At 50.2% G+C, this 24,340-nt stretch overlaps 1 protein-coding gene across 3 annotated transcripts in view; it reads left to right on the forward strand.

Annotated features, from left to right (window-relative positions):
• AKAP8L (A-kinase anchoring protein 8 like) overlaps nt 1–24,332 on the forward strand; it is a 36,148-nt gene extending 11,816 nt beyond the window's left edge. The window contains exons 3-15 of one of the 3 annotated variants that reach the window (XM_009193743.1): nt 4,357–4,389; nt 4,673–4,730; nt 4,833–4,913; nt 6,780–7,233; nt 7,340–7,436; nt 7,520–7,590; nt 8,023–8,086; nt 8,964–9,072; nt 10,519–10,660; nt 10,749–10,854; nt 11,095–11,225; nt 23,769–23,864; nt 23,952–24,332. In XM_009193743.1, the coding sequence (XP_009192007.1) occupies nt 4,357–4,389; nt 4,673–4,730; nt 4,833–4,913; nt 6,780–7,233; nt 7,340–7,436; nt 7,520–7,590; nt 8,023–8,086; nt 8,964–9,072; nt 10,519–10,660; nt 10,749–10,854; nt 11,095–11,225; nt 23,769–23,864; nt 23,952–24,260 (1,751 nt within the window). In that variant the 3' untranslated portion in view covers nt 24,261–24,332. Of the gene's footprint in view, nt 1–4,356; nt 4,390–4,672; nt 4,914–6,779; nt 7,234–7,339; nt 7,437–7,519; nt 7,591–8,022; nt 8,087–8,963; nt 9,073–10,518; nt 10,661–10,748; nt 10,855–11,094; nt 11,226–22,718; nt 23,709–23,768; nt 23,865–23,951 lie in introns of those variants that run through there. The other 2 variants (XM_003915072.4, XM_021930811.2) reach the window with 2 other exon arrangements.
• Nucleotides 24,333–24,340: the final 8 nt, after the last annotated feature.

The following is a 24,340-nucleotide window of genomic DNA, read 5'->3' on the forward strand; positions in this document are numbered from 1 at the left end:
ACTTCACTGATGTAGGTCTTTGATTTATTAGTGTTTTGTAGTTTTCAACACAGATCCTACACATATTTTGTTAGATTTACACTTAAGGCCGGGCGCGGTGGCTCAAGCCTGTAATCCCAGCACTTTGGGAGGCCGAGGCGGGTGGATCACAAGGTCAGGAGATCGAGACTATCCTGGCTAACATGGTGAAACCCCGTCTCTACTAAAAATACAAAAAAAAAACTAGCCGGGCGCGGTAGCGGGCGCCTGTAGTCCCAGCTACTTGGGAGGCTGAGGCGGGAGAATGGCGTGAACCCGGGGGGCGGAGCTTGCAGTGAGCCGAGATCGCGCCACTGCACTCCAGCCTGGGCAACACAGTGAGACTCCGTCTCAAAAAAAAAAAAAAAAAAAAAAGATTTACACTTAAGTTTTTCATGTTTTTAGTAAATGATACTTTTAAAAACTTTCAATTCATTGCTGATATGTAGAAATTTGATTGCTATTTGATTTGTAGGTTTACCTTGTAATATTTGAAATTTGACTTATAGATTGACCTTGTAATAAACCTTGCTAAGCTCACTTATTCTAGTAGCTCTTTTGTAGATCTTTTTGAGATTTTTTTTACATACGAAATTGTGAAAGAATAGAGATGGATTTATTTTTCCTTCTGGCTTGAATTGCAAGAACAATATAACATTTAAATAACATTTTGAAAAACAGCCAAGATCCTACCATATTAATATTTAATTTTTGTCAGCTTACTAATTTTATGTAGTTTAATACTTTATATGTGGATAGAATTGTGGATCCTGCTTTATTTTATTTTATTTTTTTAAGATATGGTCTCACTCTGTCACTTAGGCTGGAGTGCAGTGGAACAATTTCAGCTCACTGCAACTTCCACCTCCTGGGCACAGGTGGCCCTCCTACCTTAGCCTCCCGCATAATTGGGACTACAGGCATGCCCTACCACGCCCAGCTAATTTTGGTATTTTTTGTAGAGATGGTGTTTTGCTGTGTTGCCCAGACTGGTCTCAAACTCCTGGGCTCAAGCGATCTGTCTGCCCCGCTTCCCAAAATGGTAGGATTACAGGTGTGAGCCACTGCACCTGACTGGTCCTGCTTTATTTTATGTTGGAAGCATTTCCTTGTGCCACATAAGGCACAGTAAATTCTTTTTTTATGCTTACATGATATGTCACTGAGTAGGTAGGCTGTAATCTGATTAACTATTACCTTAAAGTTGAGTGTTAAATTGTTTTCTATTTTTGGTCCATAAATATTACATACTGTGACCATGTCCTTTTTTCTTTTAAAAATTGTGTCCTTGGCCAGGTGCAGTGGCTCATGCCTATAATCCCAGCACTCTGAGAGGCTGAGATGGGAGGATCGCTTGAGCCCCCAGGAGTTTGAGACCAGCCTGGGCAACATAGTACAACCCTATCTCTACAAAATATATAAGAAATTAGCCAGGCATAGTGGCACATGCCTGTAGTCCCAGCCACTCTGGAGGCTGAGGCAGAAGGGTCACTTGAACCCGGGAAGTCGAGGCTGCAGTAAGCTGTGATCACACCATTACACTTCAGCCTAGGGGACAGAGCAAGACTGTGTCTCAAAAATGTATATGTACATATATTTTATATTTTTATATATATATAATATATATATCTTTAAAGATAGAGATATATATATATATTTATACCTTTAACATTTCCTTTGTCAGCCATGATCTCATTCCTTCTGGGGATGGAAATGAGTTGGGGTATTCTTTCAGAAAGGGCAGGTCTTGGGGAGTCCCTAAACGCCAGTCTAGATGAAGGCTTCCTCCTGAAGGCACCCAGCTGGGATGTCCATTAAGGAGTCTGGGTTGCTCCAGGCATAGCAAGTGGCATATAGTGAGTGTTTACCTGGAGGGACTCCTGAGAGTTGCCCATCGTGGGAGGCCCTGCCTGTCCTTAAAACGTAAAGTGGTGTTCACGGAGTTGATGCCTGCTTCCTTTCCTTGTGCCTCCTCACTGTGTTCTGGCAGATCCTCAGCAGGTGAAGCTTGCAGTGACCACATTGTAGCCTCACAAGCAGAGCCCTGATGGATCTGCTTTTGCCTCCGTATCCTATTTTCTTTTTCTTTCTTTTTTCTTTTTCTTTTCTTTTCTTTTTTTTTTTTTTGAGAGAGAGTCTTGCTCAGTCAGTCGCCCAGCCTGGAGTGCAATGGTGTGATCTCGGCTCACTGCAACCTCCACCTCCCAGGTTCAAGTGATTCTCCTGCCTCAGCCTCCCAAGCAGCTGAGACCATAGGCGCACACCACCATACCTGGCTAATTTTTGTATTTTTAGTAGAGATGGGGTGTCACCATTTTGGCCAGGCTGGTCTCGAACTCCTGACCTCATGATCCACCCGCCTTGGCCTCCCAAAGTGCTGGGATTACAGGCGTGAGCCACCACGCCCGACTTCTATTTTCTTTAGAATAGCTAATGCCCACTGTCCCTGGTACAAACAGACAAACAGTCACTTGGCCAGGTATACAGTAGCTGCCTGGGCTACCTGTGTGTTGTTCTATTTTTTTTTTTTTTTTCTTTTTTGAGACGGAGTCTCACTCTGTCACCCAGGCTGGAGTGCAGTGGCCGGATCTCAGCTCACTGCAAGCTCCGCCTCCCGGGTTCACGCCATTCTCCGGCCTCAGCCTCCCGAGTAGCTGGGACTACAGGCGCCTGCCACCTCGCCCGGCTAGTTTTTTGTATTTCTTAATAGAGACGGGGTTTCACCGTGTTAGCCAGGATGGTCTCGATCTCCTGACCTCGTGATCCGCCCGTCTCGGCCTCCCAAAGTGCTGGGATTACAGGCTTGAGCCACCGCGCCCGGCCTCTATTTTTTTTTTTTTTAATGGAGTTTCACTGTGTCACCCAGGCTGGAGTGCAGTGGTGCTATCTCACCTCACTGCAATCTCTGCTGCCTGGGTTCAAGCAATTCGTGTGCCTCAGCCTCCTGAGTAGCTGGGACTAAAGGTGTGTGCCACCTCACCTGGCTAATTTTTGTATTTTTGGTAGAGTCAGGGTTTCACCATGTTGGTCAGTCTGGTTTCAAACTCCTGACCTCAGGTGATCCGCCCACCTCGACCTCCCAAAGTGCTGGGATTACAGGCATGAGCTACCACACCCAGCCATGTGCATTGTTCTTTATGTGGCTCCGACAGCCTCTCTTGCCTGTTAGAATGGCTCCTTAGCCACTCTTTCCTCAGCCACCACTCCTGACTTACCCTTGCTGCGCTCTGGCTGTTAGCGTCTCCCTTACCGATAAGCAGATCTCCATACCTGAGCGGTGCCTGGGACTGCAAGCATCTGTTCCCTGTGCTCAAGGTGTGCATAAACAAATGGATGAGAAGCCTCTGTTTTGGTTTCTCCAGCCCAAGAGTTTTTGTTTTGTGAGCTCTCTTGTTAAACATAGTGGTCATCAGCAGTTCCTCAGCTTCTCTCTGATTTCTCCTATTCTTTTTGTGCACCAGGTTGTGGAGGAACCCGAGTGCAGGACAACAGCCTGCCTATTCTGTCTGGCTCATCTTTTCAGTTGACTTATACTCTTCCTGCTGTGGTCTGGCTTCTGCCACTTAACTGCCCTGCTGTCTGTCTCACTGAGCTTCGGTCCCCTGCCCTGGATTGAGCGTGTCCTCTGTCTGCGGGGCAGAGATGACATGGAATGGGAAACAACTGTTGGGTCTCACCAGAGACCAAGGGAAAGGGGTCACCTGCTCTGTGCCCTCCTTTGGGGAGGAACTGTGTGTTTGAGTTCCCAGGGGACTTTACACTTTGTCACTTCTCAGTGGCTTTATGTTCCTGAAGGAATGAGGTTTTATCATGTATTGTGATTGAATCCAGAGCATATTAAGTTGATAATCCAGATGGTTCTCTCCACAGCTTTTCTCAAGTAAGGGGTTGCTTCTTGGGCTTCTCTCACTGATGTGTTCCAGCACAGCACAGTCAACAATTCAAGGGCTTGTTGGCCCTCCCTTTTAAGGCAGTCTCTTGGGAGACTGGGGTTGGGTTTTCTCCTATAAACTGATTAGCGTTTAGCCTGGGGTGTGGAGGTCACCTTCTAATTCTGGCTCTTAAGGGAAGGAGTGTAGGAGCCAAGTTCCTTAGTTGAGAGTATTGGGAACAGGAGGATCCTTAAATAACAGATGCTCAGAGCCACAGGCAGCCAGGCACCAGGGCAGCAAGTGGCCTGGATCATTTGCACAGTGCTCACAAGCTCAAGGCATCTCGGTTAGAGGAGGTGCAGCCTGCTCTGACCAGTCAGGTCCTGGGAATAATTGTCTTTGCACCTGAATTACGGCCTTGTATTGTACGCAAGTATAGATGTAACTGCCCTTTTACTTTTTGTAGGATATGGAACTTGGAACTCTGGGACAAATAGAGGCAAGTGTCATTCCTGCGATCACTGTCCTGTCCCTTGGGGTTGTTCTGGCTATGTTTCTCAGCTGCTGCCCCGCTTGACCAAGGTTGGGAGTGGGGAGGGGGCGTGTTTCTGGGGTTACCTACTCCTTAACAGGAGGCGCTCATCAGAATGGCCAGGGCCTCTCCAGCCTCAGTGGCTAGGGTCTTCTCTCTCTGTGACAGAAGATACCCTTGTATCTGTGTTTGTCTCTGTCTCTGCCTGCCTGCCCCCACCATCTGTCTGTCTCTGTCTCCCTCACTGCAGGCTACGAGGGCTATGGCTATGGCTATGGCTATGGCCAGGATAACACCACCAACTATGGGTATGGTATGGCCACTTCACACTCTTGGGAAATGCCTAGCTCTGACACAAATGCAAACACTAGTGCCTCGGGTAGCGCCAGTGCCGATTCCGTTTTATCCAGAATTAACCAGCGCTTAGATATGGTGCCGCATTTGGAGACAGACATGATGCAAGGAGGCGTGTACAGCTCAGGTGGAGAAAGGTGAGTGGACACCTGCCTAGGGGCTGAGGCTCTGCAGGGGTGGCTCCTGCCTGCTGCCCACTGCGTCTTCCTTTCTGAATGCGCCTCTGTGTCTGCTTCCTCCCCGCTGCTTGGTGCTGCTGTGGCTCCCAGCGGGGTCCGTTGCACTTCCCGTCTCTGACTTGTGTCTCCTCTCACCCACCCTCAACCCCTGCCGCACTACCTAGTGGTCAGCCTTTCCCCGGCTTGGAGTGGGAGGAACAAGCCCAGATTGGGCTGCCTTCAATGTGCCCTCAAAAACAGAGTGTTCGGTTGCCCCTCCCTCCAAGGACAGCCATTTGGAAGGAATTCTTTCGAGACTTTGCGTCCTGCTTGGTGTCAGGGCAGGACAGATGGAGTTTGGTGTGAAGGGTGGGACGAGCGTTTGGGGCTGATCACTGTGAGCTGGGCCACCCCCACGTAAGGGTCGGGGCAGGTGTGGGCATTTCCTGGTTACTCTCCTGTGCCTTACAAACATGTACCTGTTGGAAGCACTCTTGTGAGGAGCTGCTGCTGTCCTCATTTTGCAGGTGGGGATACAGAAGTGCAGGCAGGTCATACCCCGAAGGCACGCAGCAAGTACGTGGTGGGGCTGGGCCTTGCCTACCAGATCTGCCCTACTCCAGAGCATCATGCTGTGGGCGTTTGTCATTAACTGAACTGGACTTGGCCCAGGAGTGCTTGTGCCCAGTGCGAGGCTTCGGTGAGGAGGGCGGGTGTATCTTTAGCACAGGATAGAGTGGAGTTCCAGCTAACAGATGAGTGAGAGCCAAGAGTAAGGAGTCGCCTGGCTGAGCACTGGTAGGGCCAAGTGAGGCCCCAGAGCTGTGGTGGCAGGGTGTGGGACAGGCACAAGGGGACTTGATGCCATGGGCTCTGTAACTCCTGGCCCAACAGCTGCAGCACTCAGAGCTGAGGGCTTGGCACATGAGGCTTGGGCTTGCATTGCTGCTGTGCACCTTCTTACCACAGCCTGGAGCCTGGGATGGGGGTAAGCAGAGCAGTGGCAGCACCAACTGCTGCTCTTAGAGCTGCCAGTGCCTGTTGGTGGCCCAGGTTTAGGGAAGAGTGTGCAAGGGGAGCCCTTGTGCCTGTGAGGTGTGTGGGGTCCAGGCCTGTGGGGGCGTAGGCTTCGGGCTGCAGTCATGGTTAAAAGAGCTCTCTGCGGTGCCCTCTGTGTCCTGGGAGGAGGTCTGGCCTGCCTTCCCAGTTGCAATATAGGGTATGTAGAGTTTGGTGTCTGGCTCTAGGCTCCAGATCATGTAATACAGCTTTTTCTTGTCCCTGGGCAAGCTCTCAGTGTCTTTCCTGGGAAATACTCCCCCTTTTGTCTCAGTTGTTTTGGTAATGAGGGACTTTGCAGAGTTTGAAGGTTCCCCAGCCATGAGGGACAAGAACGGTGTTTCCCATGGGTGTCATCAACCTCACTGGCTGCGCATTCGTTGTGCTGGACCTGCCTACAGCCTGCAGGGTGCTGGGGTGCTCAGCCTTGCCCCATGAGGAGCAGCCTTGGGCGTTGCGACTCCCACAGATGGTGCACATGTTCCCGAAGGGCTGTGGAGCAGCTCTGCCCCTCGTTGAGACTCACTGGACTAGAGCGTCCACCCCAGTTGTCGGTCCTCCTTAGGGTCCCCAAGCCAGTGTGTGGCTACATTCAAGTTTGGGGCAGTGGTGCCCCTACATCAGCTGAGAGGCTGGAACTTTTTAATTGGCATTTCTGAACATTGAGCCTCCCCACCAGGGCAGGGTGGGTGCTGGACTGGGAGATTGTGGGGAGGGCAGGAGCAGTCGCCTGGAGGTGAGCGATCCTGAGGGACTGCACCTGATACTCACTCCATGCCTCTGCAGGTATGACTCCTATGAGTCCTGTGACTCAAGGGCCGTCCTGAGTGAGCGCGACCTGTACCGGTCAGGCTATGACTACAGCGAGCTTGACCCTGAGATGGAAATGGCCTATGAGGGCCAATACGATGCCTACCGCGACCAGTTCCGCATGCGTGGCAACGACACCTTCGGTCCCAGGGCGCAGGGCTGGGCCCGGGATGCCCGGAGCGGCCGGCCGATGGCCTCAGGCTATGGGCGCATGTGGGAAGACCCCATGGGGGCCCGGGGCCAGTGCATGTCTGGTGCCTCTCGGCTGCCCTCCCTCTTCTCCCAGAACATCATCCCCGAGTATGGCATGTTCCAGGGCATGCGAGGCGGGGGCGCCTTCCCAGGCGGCTCCCGCTTTGGCTTCGGGTTTGGCAATGGCATGAAGCAGATGAGGCGGACCTGGAAGACTTGGACCACAGCTGACTTCCGGGTGAGTGGAGGTGGCCTTCCTCTCTGGGAAGCTTAGTTCCCACTGGGGCAGAGCTAAAGGCCGGGAGCCACGCACCCTGACACAGCTTCCCCCGCTTATGACCCAGACCAAGAAGAAGAAGAGAAAACAGGGCGGCAGTCCTGATGAGCCAGATAGCAAAGCCACCCGCACGGACTGCTCGGACAACAGTGACTCAGACAATGGTGAGCTAGCTGGGTGGTACTGGGTGGCTACCCTCTGCCTCCGGGGGCTCCTGGGCTGAGCTTTACCTTCTTTTCTCTTTCAGATGAGGGCACCGAGGGGGAAGCCACAGAGGGCCTTGAAGGCACCGAGGCTGTGGAGAAGGGCTCCAGAGTGGTAAGTGGCTCTGGCTGGGCATTTTCTGTCTGCAGGAGGGGCAAGCTGGCCTGAAGAGTGGTGCTGTCCCTGGGGGCCAGAGGCAGTGCTGTGTCAGCTCTGTGTGCATGGTGACCAGCATGGGGAGGCAATGTAGTCTGGCAGAAAGCACAGGCTGCCTAGCTGGAGGCACAGTTTCTTTGTTGGAAAATGGGACCAGCCCCCTGTGCACCAGGTAGTGAGAGGATGTGAGGTTTCTGGCACGTAGCCGGGCCTTGTCATTTAAAGCCATTGTAAATAACTGGGCTACTCTGGGCCACCCTGCTTATGGGATAGCCCTTCTCTGTCTATGGAGCAAGCAGCTGTTTTACTATATACCGTTGCTCTAATAAACTTTGGTTGCTTTAAAAAAAAAAAAACACCTGTTTTAAAGTTGGAATTTGAAATTGTTAGGACGGAGAGGACGAGGAGGGAAAAGAGGATGGGAGAGAAGAAGGCAAAGAGGATTCAGAGAAGGGTGAGTTTTCCTGGGGTGCCTGGTGCCAGGGCGGCTCTTCCAGGGGCTCACAGTGGGAGGGACCCAGCTGAGGGCAGGGTTGTGGAAGACATGCAGCCAGTTGGGGACCTCCCTTGTGGGCCCGGGTGTACGCTGGCAGGGGGCTTTCTTTTGCCACCTCCACCCCCTTCCCACTCTTCCTCCTCCTTCCCAGGCGGAGGCTGTGGATGGTGGTGACCCCTGCCTAGCACATTGGTTTTGCCTTCAGATGGGGGCAGCGAGTAAAAGTGTGGGGAACCCCAGGCACACCCCCTGCCCTCGGTCCCTCAGTAACGCGCAGTTCCGAGTCCTCAGTGGCTGGTGTCCGATCTGGGACCCTCGGTGCAGTTTTTACGGCTCTGGTGTGCGTGTCCTCTCCCTTAGCGCCTCTCCAGCCCCTGTTTGGGATTCCGTGTCCCCCCACCTGAGTGATGAGCGCCAGCAGGTACCTAACAGCAAATCCAGCGTCAGCCCACTGTTGCCGCGGTGCCCGGTTGGGGGTGGGCAGGGCCATGTGAGCAGCCTCCCTGCATCCCACCACCTATGAACATACGCCAGTGTCCCCACCAAGATACCCCCTCTTTGCTTTCCAGCCTCCTCCTGGCCCACTGCACAAAGAGCATGGGTATCCTGGAGAGTGGACGGGTCAGCACCTGGCCGCCACTCCTTGGGGCCTAGACCAAACCCACTCCCTGCACAACCCAGGATACCCAGCCCTGCTCATGGCCAGAGGCCTTGCTTGGACAGCTATTCTCGATGGATCCGCTGGAGTGGACAGCGGGTGATTCAACCAGAGGCCACAGGGCCTGCCCTGTCCTGGCAGAGCCAAATTGGTGACAATGCCTATCTGCTCCCACAGGGGCCCTGACCACTCAGGATGAGAATGGCCAGACCAAGCGCAAGTTACAGGCAGGCAAGAAGAGTCAGGACAAGCAGAAAAAGCGGCAGCGAGACCGCATGGTGGAAAGGTAACCGGCTTCCCTCCACCCCTCTGCCTCTGCCTCGCTGTGGGGCTGCCGCCAGGAGAGCAGGGCCATAGCTCTGCCAGCTCGCCGCCCTCTGGCCTCCCCTGGGAGCCGCCACCTGCTCGGCCGTGCATGGACCCTGCTTCCCGCCAGGCCCAGCTCCCAAGGCCTGACTCATCCCCTGCCCCTCTGCGGCCGCCTGGCGACCGCTGGCGTCTGTGGGCCGAGACCTGACACCGCTCGGCACCGTTGCTCAGAAGCTCCGGCGCTAGGTCACTCGGCGCACGAACCCCAAGGTGCACTGGGGGCCTGATGCCCCTGAGGGAGGGGGCCAGCTCATCAGAGACTCAAGGTCCAAGGCGCCTGTGCCGCCCCAGCTAGCTGCCAAGAGGCCACCGCCGTGCCCAGGAGAGATGGCAGCACCTGTGGGCTGTGGCAGCCTCGGGCCTGCCCTCTGCCCTGCCCACCGGCCCTGTCAGGCCGGGCCTGTCTGCGGCTGAGCCCTTCACGCCCCTTGGTCGGGTCTGTCTGCCCTCAGGGCTCCCGCACTGGCGCTTGCCTCCTCCGCCTCAGACTCTTGCTCTTGCTGGACCTTCCTCAGCCTCGCCGGCGCCCGGCCCCTGGGCTCTCCAGACAAAGCTGACCCCGTGGCCCAGATAAGGACGTCCGGCAGAGGTAGGGACCCGCCCTGAGGTCTCGGTGGCGGCTGGCCTCCTCCGCCCCTTGCCACGGCGGCCTGCTCCGGCCCAGGCCCCAGACCCCGGGCTTCTACTGTGGACACCAGGCCCAGACAGAGCACCTCGCCCAGGTGACTCCAGGCTGCCCTCTGGCAGGCCGGGCGGGCGCCCTCCTTCCAGCTCAGACTGGTCTCTTCTTGGAAGAGGAAGATGAGGCAGCAGGTGCCCAGGCCTGCTGCCTCCCATCCCTCCCGACACCACCCCCAAGCATTCTGAGCAGAGGATGGGCTGGGCCTTTGAGTTCCCCAGATCCCAGAAGGAAGATGCAGCACCTTTTCGGGCCCTGCCTCGGGACTGCGTACTCCACTCTGCACCTCAGGGCCACCTGGCTCACGCCAGGGCATCCTTCCTTCCGGTCCCCACCTGGGCCAAGTGCACACGCTCCTGCCCAGCCTTGGTAGCGAGGCCCTCCAGCAACTTTCCAGCGACTCGTTGCCTGTTGCAGCAGCTGCTGTCTCAGGCTTCAGCCTCCTGCCTGTGGGAAGGAAGAGCTCCTCCCCTGTCCCCTACGTTGCAGTAACTGCAGCCTGCAGACTTTCTGGCCCTTTCTACTCCCGACCCCACTGGTCCCAGCCTGTCCCTCTGCTGGGACCGTACTTCAGAGGCCCATGAGCAAGGCCTGTTTCAGGGCTTGTGTCTGGGTTGGGTGACGCGGCAGCACTATCCCCTGGGACACTTGCAGCCTCAGCCCCTCGTTTCCTTCCTGTGGCAGGATCCAGTTTGTGTGTTCTCTCTGCAAATACCGGACCTTCTATGAGGATGAGATGGCCAGCCATCTTGACAGCAAGTTCCACAAGGAACACTTCAAGTACGTAGGCACCAAGCTCCCTAAGCAGACGGCTGACTTTCTGCAGGTGAGCCTTGGAGTAACACAGCCGCTCTTAGTTTCTTGGACCCCTGAGAACATAAAGCGGCCCACACGAACTTTCATATTCCTTGCAGGAGTACGTCACCAACAAGACCAAGAAGACAGAGGAGCTCCGAAAAACTGTGGAGGACCTTGATGGCCTCATCCAGCAAATCTACAGAGACCAGGATCTGACCCAAGGTGAGGAGATTTCCAGCCCGCTCCCACCAGGCGAGGCCTCAGCCTGCCCTCCTGATTCTCAGTGCAGGGTCAGGACACTCTTCTGTTCTCCCAGGGAAGGTCAGGAGAACAGCCTCGGCTCAGGCCCAGGTGGAAGTGGCAGGGCAAGTTGAGGAGGAGCTGGTGTGGTTTTTTTCCTCAAACACCTGGGTCTGTCTTAGGCACCTGGGCCCAGTGATGACTCCCTCCTCCCCACTACAGAAATTGCCATGGAGCATTTTGTGAAGAAGGTAGAGGCAGCCCATTGTGCAGCCTGCGACCTCTTCATTCCCATGCAGTTTGGGATCATCCAGAAGCACCTGAAGACCATGGATCACAACCGGAACCGCAGGGTGAGTGGCCACAGTGCTCTCCCTCTGTCCTGTGGGTAGATTGAGGCCTCTGGGGAGGTTGTGCAGTTAGAACCTCTGTCTACCCGTGAGGGACTGCAGTGGAGGCAGGAGGAAGTGAATGACGTTTCCAGCCCAGTGCAGGCAGCACGGCTACAGAGAGAGGGTGGGAGACGGGGACTCTGCCTGGGAGAAGGTGACGTATTCTGTGGGATATGGGGGCCTCTATGTTCATAAGGCCAGCGCCAGATGAGGTTCAGAAACCAGATGGAGATGATGCAGTGCAAGTGTTGCTGGAGGAGGGGGTTGGGCTCGAGGCTCAGGAGACCTGTGCTGAGAGGCCTGGGCTTGTTCCTGTAGGCAGTCAAGTTTTAAGTATGGGATTAACAGGATTAGAGTTGGTGTTGAACTAGAGACTTCAGGCCTGCACCTAGGTGGGGCGGTGGGGGCCAAGGAGGAGCTGCTGCAGTCTCCAGACGAGAGGGGACCCCACCTTGGGAGTGAAGGGGAGAAGAGCAGTTGAAGGAAGGGAGCCGGAGGCTGGCATGTGGGAGTGAGCAGGAGCCTGGGGTGACTCTGGTTTCTGACTTGGGGAACTGGGAGGACAGTGGTGCTGCTGAGATTGTCAGGGAGCAGGGAGCTGTGGGGAAGTGTGTTGTGGGGCATGGAGAACATAAGGCAAGAGAATGAGCAAATTCTGTCTAATTTTCCAGCGTAGCTCCAGTGCCTAGCACAGAGGCCAAAGTAGGTCTATTTTGATTGAATGGATGACGTGCTGGGTTGGAGGTGGGGGTGAAGGGGCTGTGTATCGGCGGACAGCAAAGAGGCCCAGGACCAGGTCTGGGCCAAAGAGGTGCTTGGCTGTCTTCACCCTGGAGGAGGGTGGTGGGGTTTATGAACAGATGTTAGCATCCAGCGTGAGCATGGGAAGCAGCATTTCTCCACCTTTTCCCATGCTCATCACAATGCCCCTCTGGTCTTTTTCGATAGGATGATTCTGAATGGTGGACAGTGTCAGGGGTCTCTCTGGCTTGGGTGGTTGCAGAGACTCAGGATTGGGAAATGCCACCAAGAGTTCTGGGAAGAAAAGGAAAATGTGAATTGGCTTTGGCAACAGAAGCTTTAGGGAACTTGCCAAAAACAGATTCTTGTGCTAGGAACTCGTAGGGGTTAGAAGACTGCATAGTCTGGAAACTACATGTCATTAATAAAAGTTGGAAAATCCGGCTGGGCGTGGTGGCTCACGCATGTAATCCCAGCACTTTGGGAGGCCAAGGTGGACAGATCACGAGGTCAAGAGATGGAGACCTTCCTAGCCAACATGGTGAAACCCCATCTGTACTAAAAATACAAAAATTAGCTGGGCGTCATGGCGGGCAACTGTAATCCTGGCTACTTAGGAGGCTGACGCAGAAGAATCACTTGAACCCAGGAGGCAGAGGTTGCAGTGAGCCAAGATTGTGCCAGTGCACTCTAGCCTGGTGACAGAGCGAGACTCATCACAAAAAAAAAAAAAAACGCTGGACGCAGTAGCTTCTACCTGTAATCCCAGGGCTTGGGAGGCCGAGGCGGGCAGATCTCGAGGTCAGGAGATTGAGACCATCCTGGCTAACACAGTGAAACCCCATCTCTACTAAAAATAGAAAAAAATTAGCTGGGTGTGGTGGCGCCTGTAGTCCCAGCTACTCGGGATGCTGAGGTGGGAGAATGGTGTGAACCCAGGAGACAGAGCTTGCAGTAAGCCGAGATCGCGCCACTGCACTTCAGCCTGGGAGACAGAGCGAGACTCTGTCTCAAAAAAACAAGTTGGAAAATACAGGGCAGGTGATAGCAAAATATAAGCTCAAAATTGATCCTAGGGCCGGGCGCAGTGGCTCGTGCTTGTAATCCCAGCACTGTGGGAGACCGAGGCAGGTGGATCTTGAGGTCAGGAGATCCAGACCATCTTGGCTAACACAGTGAAACCCCATCTCTACTAAAAATACAAAAAATTAGCTGGGCATGGTGGCGGCGCCTGTAGTCCCAGCTACTCGGGAGGCTGAGGCAGGAGAATGGCGTGAACCCGAGAGGCGGAGCTTCCTGTGAGCTGAGATCGCACCACTGCACTCCAGCCTGGGCGACAGAGCGAGGCTCTGTCTCAAAAAATAAATAAATAAAAATAAAAACATAAAATAATATTAGTTCTAATAGTTTTTAGTGGATTTCTTTTTTTGTTTGTTTTTGTTTTTTTGAGACAGAGTCTCCCTCTGTTGCCCAGGCTGGAGTGCGCGATCTCGGCTCACTGCAAGCTGCGCCTCCTGGGTCCACGCCATTCTCCTGCCTCAGCCTCCCGAGTAGCTGGGTCTACAGGCGCCCGCCACCACACCCGGCTAGTTGTTTTGTATTTTTAGTAGAGACCGGGTTTCACCATGTTAGCTAGGATGGTCTCAATCTCCTGCTGGTGATCCGCCCGCCTCGGCCTCCCAAAGTGCTGGGATTACAGGTGTGAGCCACCGTGCCCAACCTAGTTTTTAGTGGATTTCTTAGGGGTTTCTTTGTACAACATCAGTCATCTGCAAATAGAGTTCATTTTACTTGTCCTTTCCAATCTAGATTCATTTTATTTCTTTTTCTTACCTAATTGCCCTGGTTAGAACCTCCAATACAGTATTGAAAAGAAGTGGTGAGAATGGATGTCCTCGTCTTCTTTCTGATCTTACAGGGAAAGCACTAGTCTTTACCATTAAGTGTGATGTCAGCTGTGGGTTTTTCATAGGTGCCCTTGACTGAGTTGAGGAAGTTCCATTCTAGTCCTGTTTTATTAAGTGTTTTATCTTAAAATGGTATTGGATTTTGTCAGATGCTTTTTCTGCCTCTGTTGAGGTGATCATGTGACTTTTGTCTCTGATTCTGTTGTTACAGTATGTTACATTCTTTTATTTGGATATAAAACTTCCTTGCATCTCTGGGATATATCCTGCTTGGTCATAGTGTGTAATTATGTTTATATATTAGATTGGTTTTGCGGGCATTTTGTTGAGAATTTTTGCATCTATATTCATGAAAGATAATAGTCTGTAGTGTTTTAGTGACATGGTTTGAGTATCAGGTTAATTAATACTGGCCTCATACAGTTAGTTGTCATTTTTCTTCCTGTTTTGGTTTCTTGGAAGAGTTTGTGAAGAACTAGTATACTAGTATTAATTCTTCAAGTGCTTGGGAGAATTTGCCTGTGAAGCCATCTAGGCCTGGCTTTTCTTTAACTACCTTTTTTTTTTTTTCTTTTTTGAGACAGGGTCTCACTCTGTCGCCTAGGCTGGAGTGCAGTGGTATGATCTAGGCTCACTGCAACCTCCACCTCTCAGGCTCAGGCAACCCTCTCACCTCAGCATCCCAAGTAGCTAGGACTAAAAGCATGTGCGTCATCATGCCCGGCTAGTTTTGGTAGTTTTTTGTAGAGATGTGATTTTGTCATGTTACCCAGGCTGGTATCAAATTCCTGGACTCAAGCGATCTGCCTGCCTTGGCCTCCCAAAGTGCTGGGACTATAGGCGTGAGCCACTGTGCCCAGCCTGTTTTTTTATATATTTTTAATATTATTAGTTTTTTTATATTATTAATATAGCTTTTTTATATTATTAATAATTCCGTTTCCACTTGTTATAGGGTATATTCGGATATTCTGGGGTTTTTTTTTTTTTTGAGACGGAGTCTTGTTCTGTCCCCCAGGCTGGAGTGCAGTGGCTCGATCTTGGCTCACTGCAAGCTCCGCCTCCCGGGTTCACGCCATTCTCCTGCCTCAGCCTCCGGAGTAGCTGGGACTACAGGCGCCCGCCACCGTGCCCGGCTAACTTTTTGTATTTTTAGTAGAGACGGTTTCACCGTGGTCTCGATCTCCTGATCTTGTGATCCGCCTGCCTCGGCCTCCCAAAGTGTTGGAGTGCTGGGATTACAGGCGTGAGCCACCGTGCCCGGACTGGGGTTTTTTTAATAGTCATTTTTAGTAATTTGTGTCTGTCTAGAAAGTTCCCTTTTTTTATTTGAAAAAAAAAAATAGAGACAGGGTCTCGCCACTACAGGCATGAGTCACCACACCCCGCTGAGAAGTCAGCTTTTAACCTAATATTGGGGTTTCCTCATGATGATTTGTCTTGCTGCTTTCAAGATTTTTCCCTTGTCTTTGACTCTTGGCACCTTTATTATGTCTTTGTGCATCTCTCTGTGTTTATTCTACTTGGAGTTTGTTGGACTGCTTTTTTTCTTCTTTTTTTTTTTTTCTTTTTTTTAAGACAGAGTCTTCCTCTGTCGCCAGGCTGGAGTGCAATGGCACAATCTCGGCTCACTGCAACCTCCGCCTCCCAGGTTCAAGTGATTCCCCTGCCTCTGCCTCCTAAGTAGCTGGGATTACAGGCGCACACCACCATGTCCGGCTAATTTTTTGTATTTTAGTACAGATGGGGTTTCACCATCTTGGCCAGGATGGTGTCAATCTCCTGACCTTGTGATCTGCCCACCTCAGCCTCCCAAAGTGCTGGGATTACAGGCGTGAGCCAGCACCCCTGGCCTAAGCTGCTTTGATGTATAGATTACAGTTTTCATCAGCCTTCCGAAGCTTTCAGCCATTGTTTCTTCAAGTATTTTGCTTTCCTACTCCTTTCTCTTTTTCCTCTTCTGATGCTCATTACCCGTATGTTGGATCACTTAATAGTGTGCCATGGTTGTCTGAGACTCTGTTCATTTTTCCTCACCTTTTTCTCTCTGTTCTGCAGATTGTATAATCTCTTTCAATCCATAAGTTCACTAATTCTTTTTCTTTTTGATCCACCCGCCTCGGCCTCACAAAGTGCTGGGATTACAGGTGTGAACCACCACGCCGCCAAGTCTACTAATTTTTTTTTTGAGACGGAGTTTTGCTCTTGCAGCCCGGCTGGAGGCAGTGGCCGGATCTCAGCTCACTGCAAGCCTCACCACTTCAGCCTCCCTGGTAGCTGGGACTACAGGCACCCACCACCTCGGCCTCGCTAAGTTTTTTGTATTTTTAGTAGAGATCGGAGCCACTGTGTTAGCCAGGATGGTCTCTGATCTCCCACCTCGATCCACCTGTCTCGCCTCCCAAAGTGCTGGGATTACAGGTTTGAGCCACCGCCTCGCCCAAGTTCACTAATTTTTTTTTTTTTTTTAATTAAAAAAATTTTTGGCCGGGCTGGGTGAAGCTCAAGCCTGTAATCCCAGCACTGGGAGGCCGAGACGGGCGGATCACGAGGTCGAGATTGACCATCTCTGGCTAACACGGTGAAACCCCGCTCTACTAAAAAAAAATACAAAAACTAGAAGCCGGCGCAGGTATGGCTTCGTAGTCCCAGCTACCGGGAGGCTGAGGCAGGAGAATAGCGTGAACCCAGGAGGCGGAGCTTGCAGTGACCTGAGATCCCGCCACTGCAGTTCAGCCTGGCTGACAGAGCAAGACTCCGCCTCAAAAAAAGAAAAGAAAAAAAAAAAAAAAATTTTTTGAGACGGAGTCTAGCTCTGTCGCCCAGGCTGGAGTGCAGTGGCATCTCGCTCACTCACTGCAAAGCCCTCTGCCTCCTGGGTTCATTTTCCTGCCTCAGCCCTCCCGAAAGCTGGGACCAGGCTCACCACCACACCCGCTAATTTTTTTTATTTTAGTAGGCTGTGGTTTCACCGGTGCCAGTTTGTGATGTATCTTGATCACCTGACTACCACCTCAGCCTCCCAAAGTGCTGGGATTACAGGTGGGAGCCACCGCACCCGGCCGAAGTTCACTAATCCTTAAATTCAAAACTGTTGAGTCCTTCAAATGGATTTTTGGTGTCTGTTATTGTACTTTTCAGCTCTAAGATTTAATATGTTATTATTATAATTTCTCTGTCTGTGTTTGAATTGTTTCATGAGACAGTGTCATCATACCTTCTACTTGAGTTTTCTTTAAACATATTGATTATTGCTACTTTGAAGTCTTTGTTGAAGTTGACATCTGGTCACTGTTATAGGAAGTTTCTATTGTCTGCTTTTTTATCTGTGCCTGGGTCAGAGTTTCCTTTGGATGTCTCATAATTTTTCACTAATTCTTTTTTTTTTGAGATGGAGTCTTGCTCTGTTGCCCAGGCTGGAGTGCAGTAGTGCGACCTTGGCTTACTGCAACCTCCACCTCTCAGGTTCAAGCAATTCTCCTGCCTTAGCCTCCCAAACAGCTGGGATTATAGGCATGTGCTACCACGCCCGGCTAATTTTTGTATTCTTAGTAGAGACGGGGTTTCACCATGTTGGTCAGGCTGGTCTCGAACTCTTGACCTTGTGAGCCACCCACCTCAGCCTCCCAAAGTGCTAGGATTACTGGTGTCAGCCACTACGCCAGGCCCAACAGGGATGGTTTTTGAGGTTGTTGTTTTGAGATTTATTCTGAACCCAGGGAGTCTGTTCTTAGCTATTTTACTAGTCCTGGTCCTCTCCGGTAACCTAGTTGGCCTATGGGTTAGCTAATATCACTATCAAATCTAGCAGTCTTTCTTTTTTATGGCTGTGTAGTTGGGGCGGGGGGAGAACAAAGCTATCAGTGTTTAACCCCAATAAATACTCAGAAAGGAAAAAAAAAGTCCTTTTAACTTTTTTTCTCCCTAGTTTCCTTTGTTTTTGAGAGAGTCCCTAGTCTTGCACTTTCCAACACTCTTGCCAATGAAGTCAGTTCCTTTGAGATTGGGAGTTTACTGATTTAAGGCCCTGTTCTTACTCTGGGCAGAATCTCTGAGCTGAAGTTCTGTGGATGGAGACAATGGAGTACCTCTCTCTGAGTGACTCTGCCACTTTAGGAGAGACATGGGAGGAGGTACAGTGGGCTGTAGGCCTCCGGTCTTGGTTTGCCTTTCCTGGCATAGAACCTCCGCTTTATGAACAAACCATGGGTATGTGAGCCCTCATATTCTTAGTGTGCCATGCCCAGGGTCAAGCCTCCATTCGTGTGTGTGGCTGGGTAGAAGATAGGAACCGTTCCCTCTCAGCTATACTTGTCCAGAACTTCATCTCAGCAATAGGTAGCTGAGGGCGAGATGAGCGATACTGACATCCGGCTGGGTATAGTGGCTCACGCCTGTAATCCCAGCACTTTGGGAGGCCAAAGTGGGCAGATCACCTGAGGTCAGGAGTTCAAGATCAGCCTGGACAACATTGTGAAACCCTATCTCTACTAAAAATACAAAAATTAGCTGGGCTTGGTGGCCGGCACTTGTAATTCCAGCTACTCGGAAGGCTGAGGCAGGAGAATTGCTTGAACCTGGAAAGTAGAGGTTGCAGTGAGCTGAGATCACACCATTGCACTCCAGCTTGGGCAACCAAGAGTGCAACTCCATCTCAAAAAAAACAAAAAACCAAAAAACCTATGCTGACATTCTGTTCCTCCTGGGAAGATATCATACCCCTCAACTGAGATGAGCCGGGTAGATGCGGGAGACCTGTCTTCTTGGCTGTACCGTCTGGAGTGGAGTTTCCATCACATTAAACTGGGGGAGGCAGGAATGCAATAGGTCGTGTTTCAGACATCACAACTCTTCATTCTTCTTACTGAGTTTTAGTAGCTTTTCCTTGTTAAATCTTTCTCATTTGCTGTATGTCCTTAGGAACATTTTCAGAGACTTTAAATCGTTGTTTTTTAATACTTTCCATTAGTTTCACTAGGTAGTAGTTCCAGGGAACTCCTCAGACTGCTATGCTAGAAGTCTGTCCTCTCAAATTAATATTTAGGAAGCTTCTTAAACCTTAATTCCAAAACACTGATAAAGATGATACCAAAATGAAACTGTAGATTAGTTTACTATTATTAAAGATATGAAAGTAGGCTGGATATAGTGACTTACAGCTGTAATCCCAGCACTTTGGGAGACTGAGGTGGAGGATCATTTGAGCCCAGGAGTTCAAGACCAGCCTGGGCAATATAGTGAGACCCTGGGTCTATAAAAGTAAAAATAAAAAAATTAGCCAGGTACTGGGGCATGTGGTCCCAGCTACTTGGGAGGCTGAGATGGGAGGATTGCCTGAGCCCAGGAGGTTGAGGCTGCAATGAGCTGTGCATGCCACTGCATTCCAGCCGGGGCAACAGAGCAAGACTCTGACTCAAAAAAATAAATAAAGTGCTAAGTAAAATATTAGTAATTATCAATCTAGTAGTGATCCCTATGTAAGACACATTATAAGTAAGGTTTGTTTGGAGAGATGGTTCCATAAGAAATCTAGCAACACTTACTGTGTGCGGTGGCTCATGCCTGTAATCCCAGCACTTTGGGAGGCCGAGGCGGGCAGATCATGAGGTCAGGAGATTGAGACCATCCTGGCTAACACACTGAAACCCCGTCTCTACTAAAAATACAAAAAATTAGCCAGGCGTAGTGGTGGGCACCTGTAGTCCCAGCTACTCGGGAGGCTGAGGCAGGAGAATGGCGTGAACCCGGGAGGGAGAGCTTGCAGTGAGCCGAGATCGCGCCACTGCACTCCAGCCTGGGTGACAGAGCGAGACTCTGTGTCAAAAAGAAAAAGAAATCTAGCAACATTATTGGTATAATGCAAACTCTTTTCTCTTCATGTGCAAATAGTGAGATTATGCTCTTAGAAAAGCTGAATGATCCCACCAAAATGTTCTTAGAATTTATAGAATTTGGTAAGGGGATGGGATTCAAAACCACCAAAATGTTCTTAGAATTTATAGAATTTGGTAAGGGGATAGGATTCAAAATAGCATACAAAAAGTAATAGTGTTTCTCTATTCTAGTACTAACCAGTTAGAAATTTAAATGGAAAAAAAAAAAAAACTACTTAAAATAACCACACAATGTATGAAATAGCTAAGAATAGAGATTTAAGAAGAAAGACTTGAGGGCCAGGCACGGTGGCTCACGCCTGTAATTCCAGCACTTTGGGAAGCTGAGATGGGTGGATTGCCTGAGGTCAGGAGTTTGAGACCAGCCTGGCCAACGTAGTAAAACCCGTCTCTACTAAAAATACAAAAAATTAGCTGGGCGTGGTGGTGGGTGCCTATAATCCCAGCTACTCAGGAGGCTGAGGCAGGGGAATCACTTGAACCGGGGAGGTGGAGGTCGCAGTGAGCCGAGATTACACCATTGCACTCCAGCCTGGGCAACAAGAGCAAAACTCTGTCTCAAAGAAAAAAAAAGAAGAAGAAAGGCTTGAGATCTTTAAGAACTACAAATACTCCAAGGATATGAAATAAGACCTTAATGAATAGAGGAATGTTCTGTGTTCTTAAATGAGCGATTTTATAGTGAAACAAAACGAAAACCAGTTCTCTCCAAATTAATATAGACAGCACAATTCTAGTCAAAAATCTCAGTTGGGGAGTAGGACTGAATGAAATGAAATTATTTTAAAGTTTTACATTGTAGAATTCAGTCTAACAATAGTTGAGAGATTGATTTCAAAAATATTAAAACTACAAAGCTTCTGCAATTAAAAAACCAAAAAAGTGATATTAACACAGTAATGAAACAGTGGAACCATAATAGAGAGTCTAGCAAAAGATCCCGGTATGTTTCAGACTTAGTAATTTGTTGAAGTTAGCACAGATATCTTATCTGAAACCTTAGGGCCAGATGCCTCAGAATTCATTTTTGGGCTTCAGAAAGCCAATATGCAAGGCTGGACACAGTGGCTCACACCTGCAATCCCAGCACTTTGGGAAGCTGAGGTGGGAGAATTGCTTGAGCCCTGGAGCTCCTGACAATAGTGAGACCTTGTCTCTACAAAAAATAAAAAATTAGCCAAGCATGGTGGTGAGTGAGTACCTATAGTCCCAGCTACTCAAGAGGCTAGAGTGGGAAGATCACCTGAGCCCAGGAGTTTGAGGCTGCAGTTAGCCGTGATCACACAATGGCAGTGCAGGCTGGGCAACAGAGTGAGACCCCTATCTCTAAAATCAGAAGAAAGACAATATGGTATTAGCACTAACCTCTCCAAAAGGATCTGGGGAAAGTGCCTTGTAGATGAGTCATGAATAATTCTTCACATGACATATATATAAATGGAATAAATAAAAATGTAATGTCAGTTCATATTTAGCCACCAAAGGAATTTTGGGGGAAAACTTGTTTTCTAGAGCCTTTTGGATTTCCAGTTTATAGATAAGGGATTATAGAACTATATCCCAATTTGGTAGGGAAATAATGGTTTGTTTTGTACCTTTCTGGAAAAGAAAATTTTGGACCCTCTACCTCATAACACATATAGATTGAGTTCATCCTTCATCTGAAAATCTGAAACACTCTGAAATCCAAAACTTTTTTTTTTTTAAGAGATTGAGTCTTGCCATGTTGTGCAGGATGGAGTGCAGTGGCTGGCCACAAGTGAAATCATTGCACACTATAGCCTTGAACTCCTGAACTCAAGCAATCCTCCTGCATCAGCCTCATGAGAGTAGCTGAGACTACAGGCACAAGCCACTGTGCCCAGTAAAATCTGACTTTTTCAGCACAGACATGACAAAGTAAATGCTCATTGAAGCATTTCAGATTTTGGGTTTTTTGGAGTAGGGATGCTCACCTGGTAAGTATAATGCAAATATTCCAAAATCTGAAAGACTTCTGGTCATAAGCACTTTGGATAAGGGATACTCAATCTGTATCAAATTCTAGAAAATTTGGCCAGGCGTGGTGGCTCATGCCTGTAATCCTAACACTTTGGGAAGCTGAGATGGGCGGAGGTCCTGAGCTCAGGAGCTCAAGACCAGCTTGAGCAACATAGGAAAACACTGTATCTACTAAAAATACAAAAAATTAGCTGGGTGTGGTGGTGCGTGCCTGTAGTCCCAGCTACTCAGGAGGCTGAGGCATGTGAATTGCCTAAACCCAGGAGGCGGAGGTTGCAGTGAGCTGAGAGCCCCTGCACTCCAGCTTGGGTGACAGAGCGAGACTGTCTAAAAAAAAAAAAAGAAAGAAAATTTAAATGTGAAAAAGAAAACCAAGATGAGAAAATTGTTAGAAAACTACAGACTCTGGGCGGGTGGTTCAGTGTGCTTACCAGAGCACTCAGTTGCCGGTGGACAGGGAAATGCCGTGGGAAGCAGCAGCACAGATTCTTCTGTCTTTCATCCACAGCAGAAATACCCCACAGTGACAACATCCAGTGCTGATGGGCAGGCAGGAGGACCAGGTCACTGTTTTAACACAGGTGGAAGCAGCATGACTTGGAAATGTTCTGCAGTTAATTGGGCACTATCACTTTGAAACCAAACCTGGTTAGAATTAAAAGCACCAGCATGGAAGTGTACAGGTTTATTCTGGTGTTGCTGGGTTACTGTGGAGAAAATGTGGAAGCAATATAAATGTGCCTCAGTTGGGAGAATTTATGGTGTGGTCATCTGGGCATCCAGAGCCAGGAGGATAAAGTGTTGGCAAGTGAGAAAGAGTCACTGAGGAACGGTCTATAGTAGTATCCTAATTGTGTATCTTTAGTTTGTTATGAGCATGTATGATGTCTGTTAATATTTTCCTCCAGTAGTAGAGAAAACGTGCTAAGGAAAAAAAAAATGAAGATGGAGAGAGTAGAAGCAGCAAGTGAGAAGGCTTTCTGAAACATGTAAATGGAGTGGGCGGGACTCAGTGGGCTCTCCCACCCCGCCAAAAATATCCTCCTTTTAGCTTACGGTTTTTATAATGATCAAAGTGAGATTTGCCTGTACTCCCACCATGAGGAAATGGCCCCGCATACTGACGGAAATCCTTCCAGACAAAATGGCTCTGGCATGCTTTGCAGACAGTACTGTATTATACACCTTTCTTATGCCATTGGAGAGATGAGCCCGATTTGAAGGGCTGCATGACGTTCGTTTGAATGTACAATTTATTTAACCTTTTCTGCACTGAGGAACGTTTAGGTGTTTTCCCATTTTTCACCACTACAATCAGTGTGCACGTATGTTTCCAATTCTTAAATTTAGGATAGGTTCTGGGAAGGGATTAATGAAACAGATTTTTACTTTTCATACATTCTGTCAAACTGCTTTCCAAAAAATATGGAAACAGTTGATCCTCCCACCAGCATAGAAGTGTCTCTTCAACCTTGCATGACTGGGAATAATTCTTCATTCTTGGAATTCTGTGGGTTAAAAAGACATGTTTGATTAAATATCTGTTCCTGCTTTTATACCCTCCCCGTTGGTCCCAAAGTGCTCCTTGCCTATTAGCCTAGTTGGCACCTTGTTATGGGTTGCACCTTTGGCTCTTAGTTTCTTAATTTGTTCACTGCTTATAGCTTTTTTGTAAGCAAATCAGATTTCTGTAATACAGCCGTAAAGATATATAGAGATCTATAGATCTGTATTTTTAATTACCTACAGTAAGTGTGGTGTGGAAGGAGAAGGAATTTGAACAAAGATCAGATAGGTTGTGGTTCCATGCTTGTAGAGTGGCCCTCCGTTGGTGGGGCTGCGCTCCGGGTGGAAGCGTGGGTGGAGGGGCAGGGGGGCGTCCCTCTAAACTGGCAGGGTCGGGGCGGGAACTTGTAGGGCACTCAGAGTAGCCTCTCCAGCCCCTTCTGCCCTGCCCGCAGCTCATGATGGAGCAGTCCAAGAAGTCCTCGCTCATGGTGGCCCGCAGTATTCTCAACAACAAGCTCATCAGCAAGAAGCTGGAGCGCTACCTGAAGGTGAGGCGCTGGTCCTGGCCTGGGCTTGTCCCCACCTCAGTCCCTGCCTGTGCTCCCTCCCTTCAGTGTCCGCGTCCCTCCCCACAGGGCGAGAACCCTTTCACCGACAGCCCCGAGGAGGAGAAGGAGCAGGAGGAGGCTGAGGGCGGTGCCCTGGACGAGGGGGCACAGGGCGAAGCGGCAGGGGTCTCGGAGGGTGCAGAGAGCGCGCCGGCGCAGCCTCCCGTGCCCCCAGAGCCAGCCCCCGGGGCCGTGTCGCCGCCACCGCCGCCGCCCCCAGAGGAGGAGGAGGAGGGCGCCGTGCCCTTGCTGGGAGGGGCGCTGCAACGCCAGATCCGCGGCATCCCGGGCCTCGACGTGGAGGACGACGAGGAGGGCGGCGGGGGCGTCCCGTGACCCGAGCTCGGGGCGGGCGGGGCCCGCGTGGCCGAAGCTGGAAGCCAAACCTAATAAAGTTTTCCCATCCCACCTCCCGG

This window comes from Papio anubis, chromosome 20 (genome assembly GCF_008728515.1).
Source record: "Papio anubis isolate 15944 chromosome 20, Panubis1.0, whole genome shotgun sequence".
Lineage (NCBI taxonomy): Eukaryota > Metazoa > Chordata > Mammalia > Primates > Cercopithecidae > Papio > Papio anubis.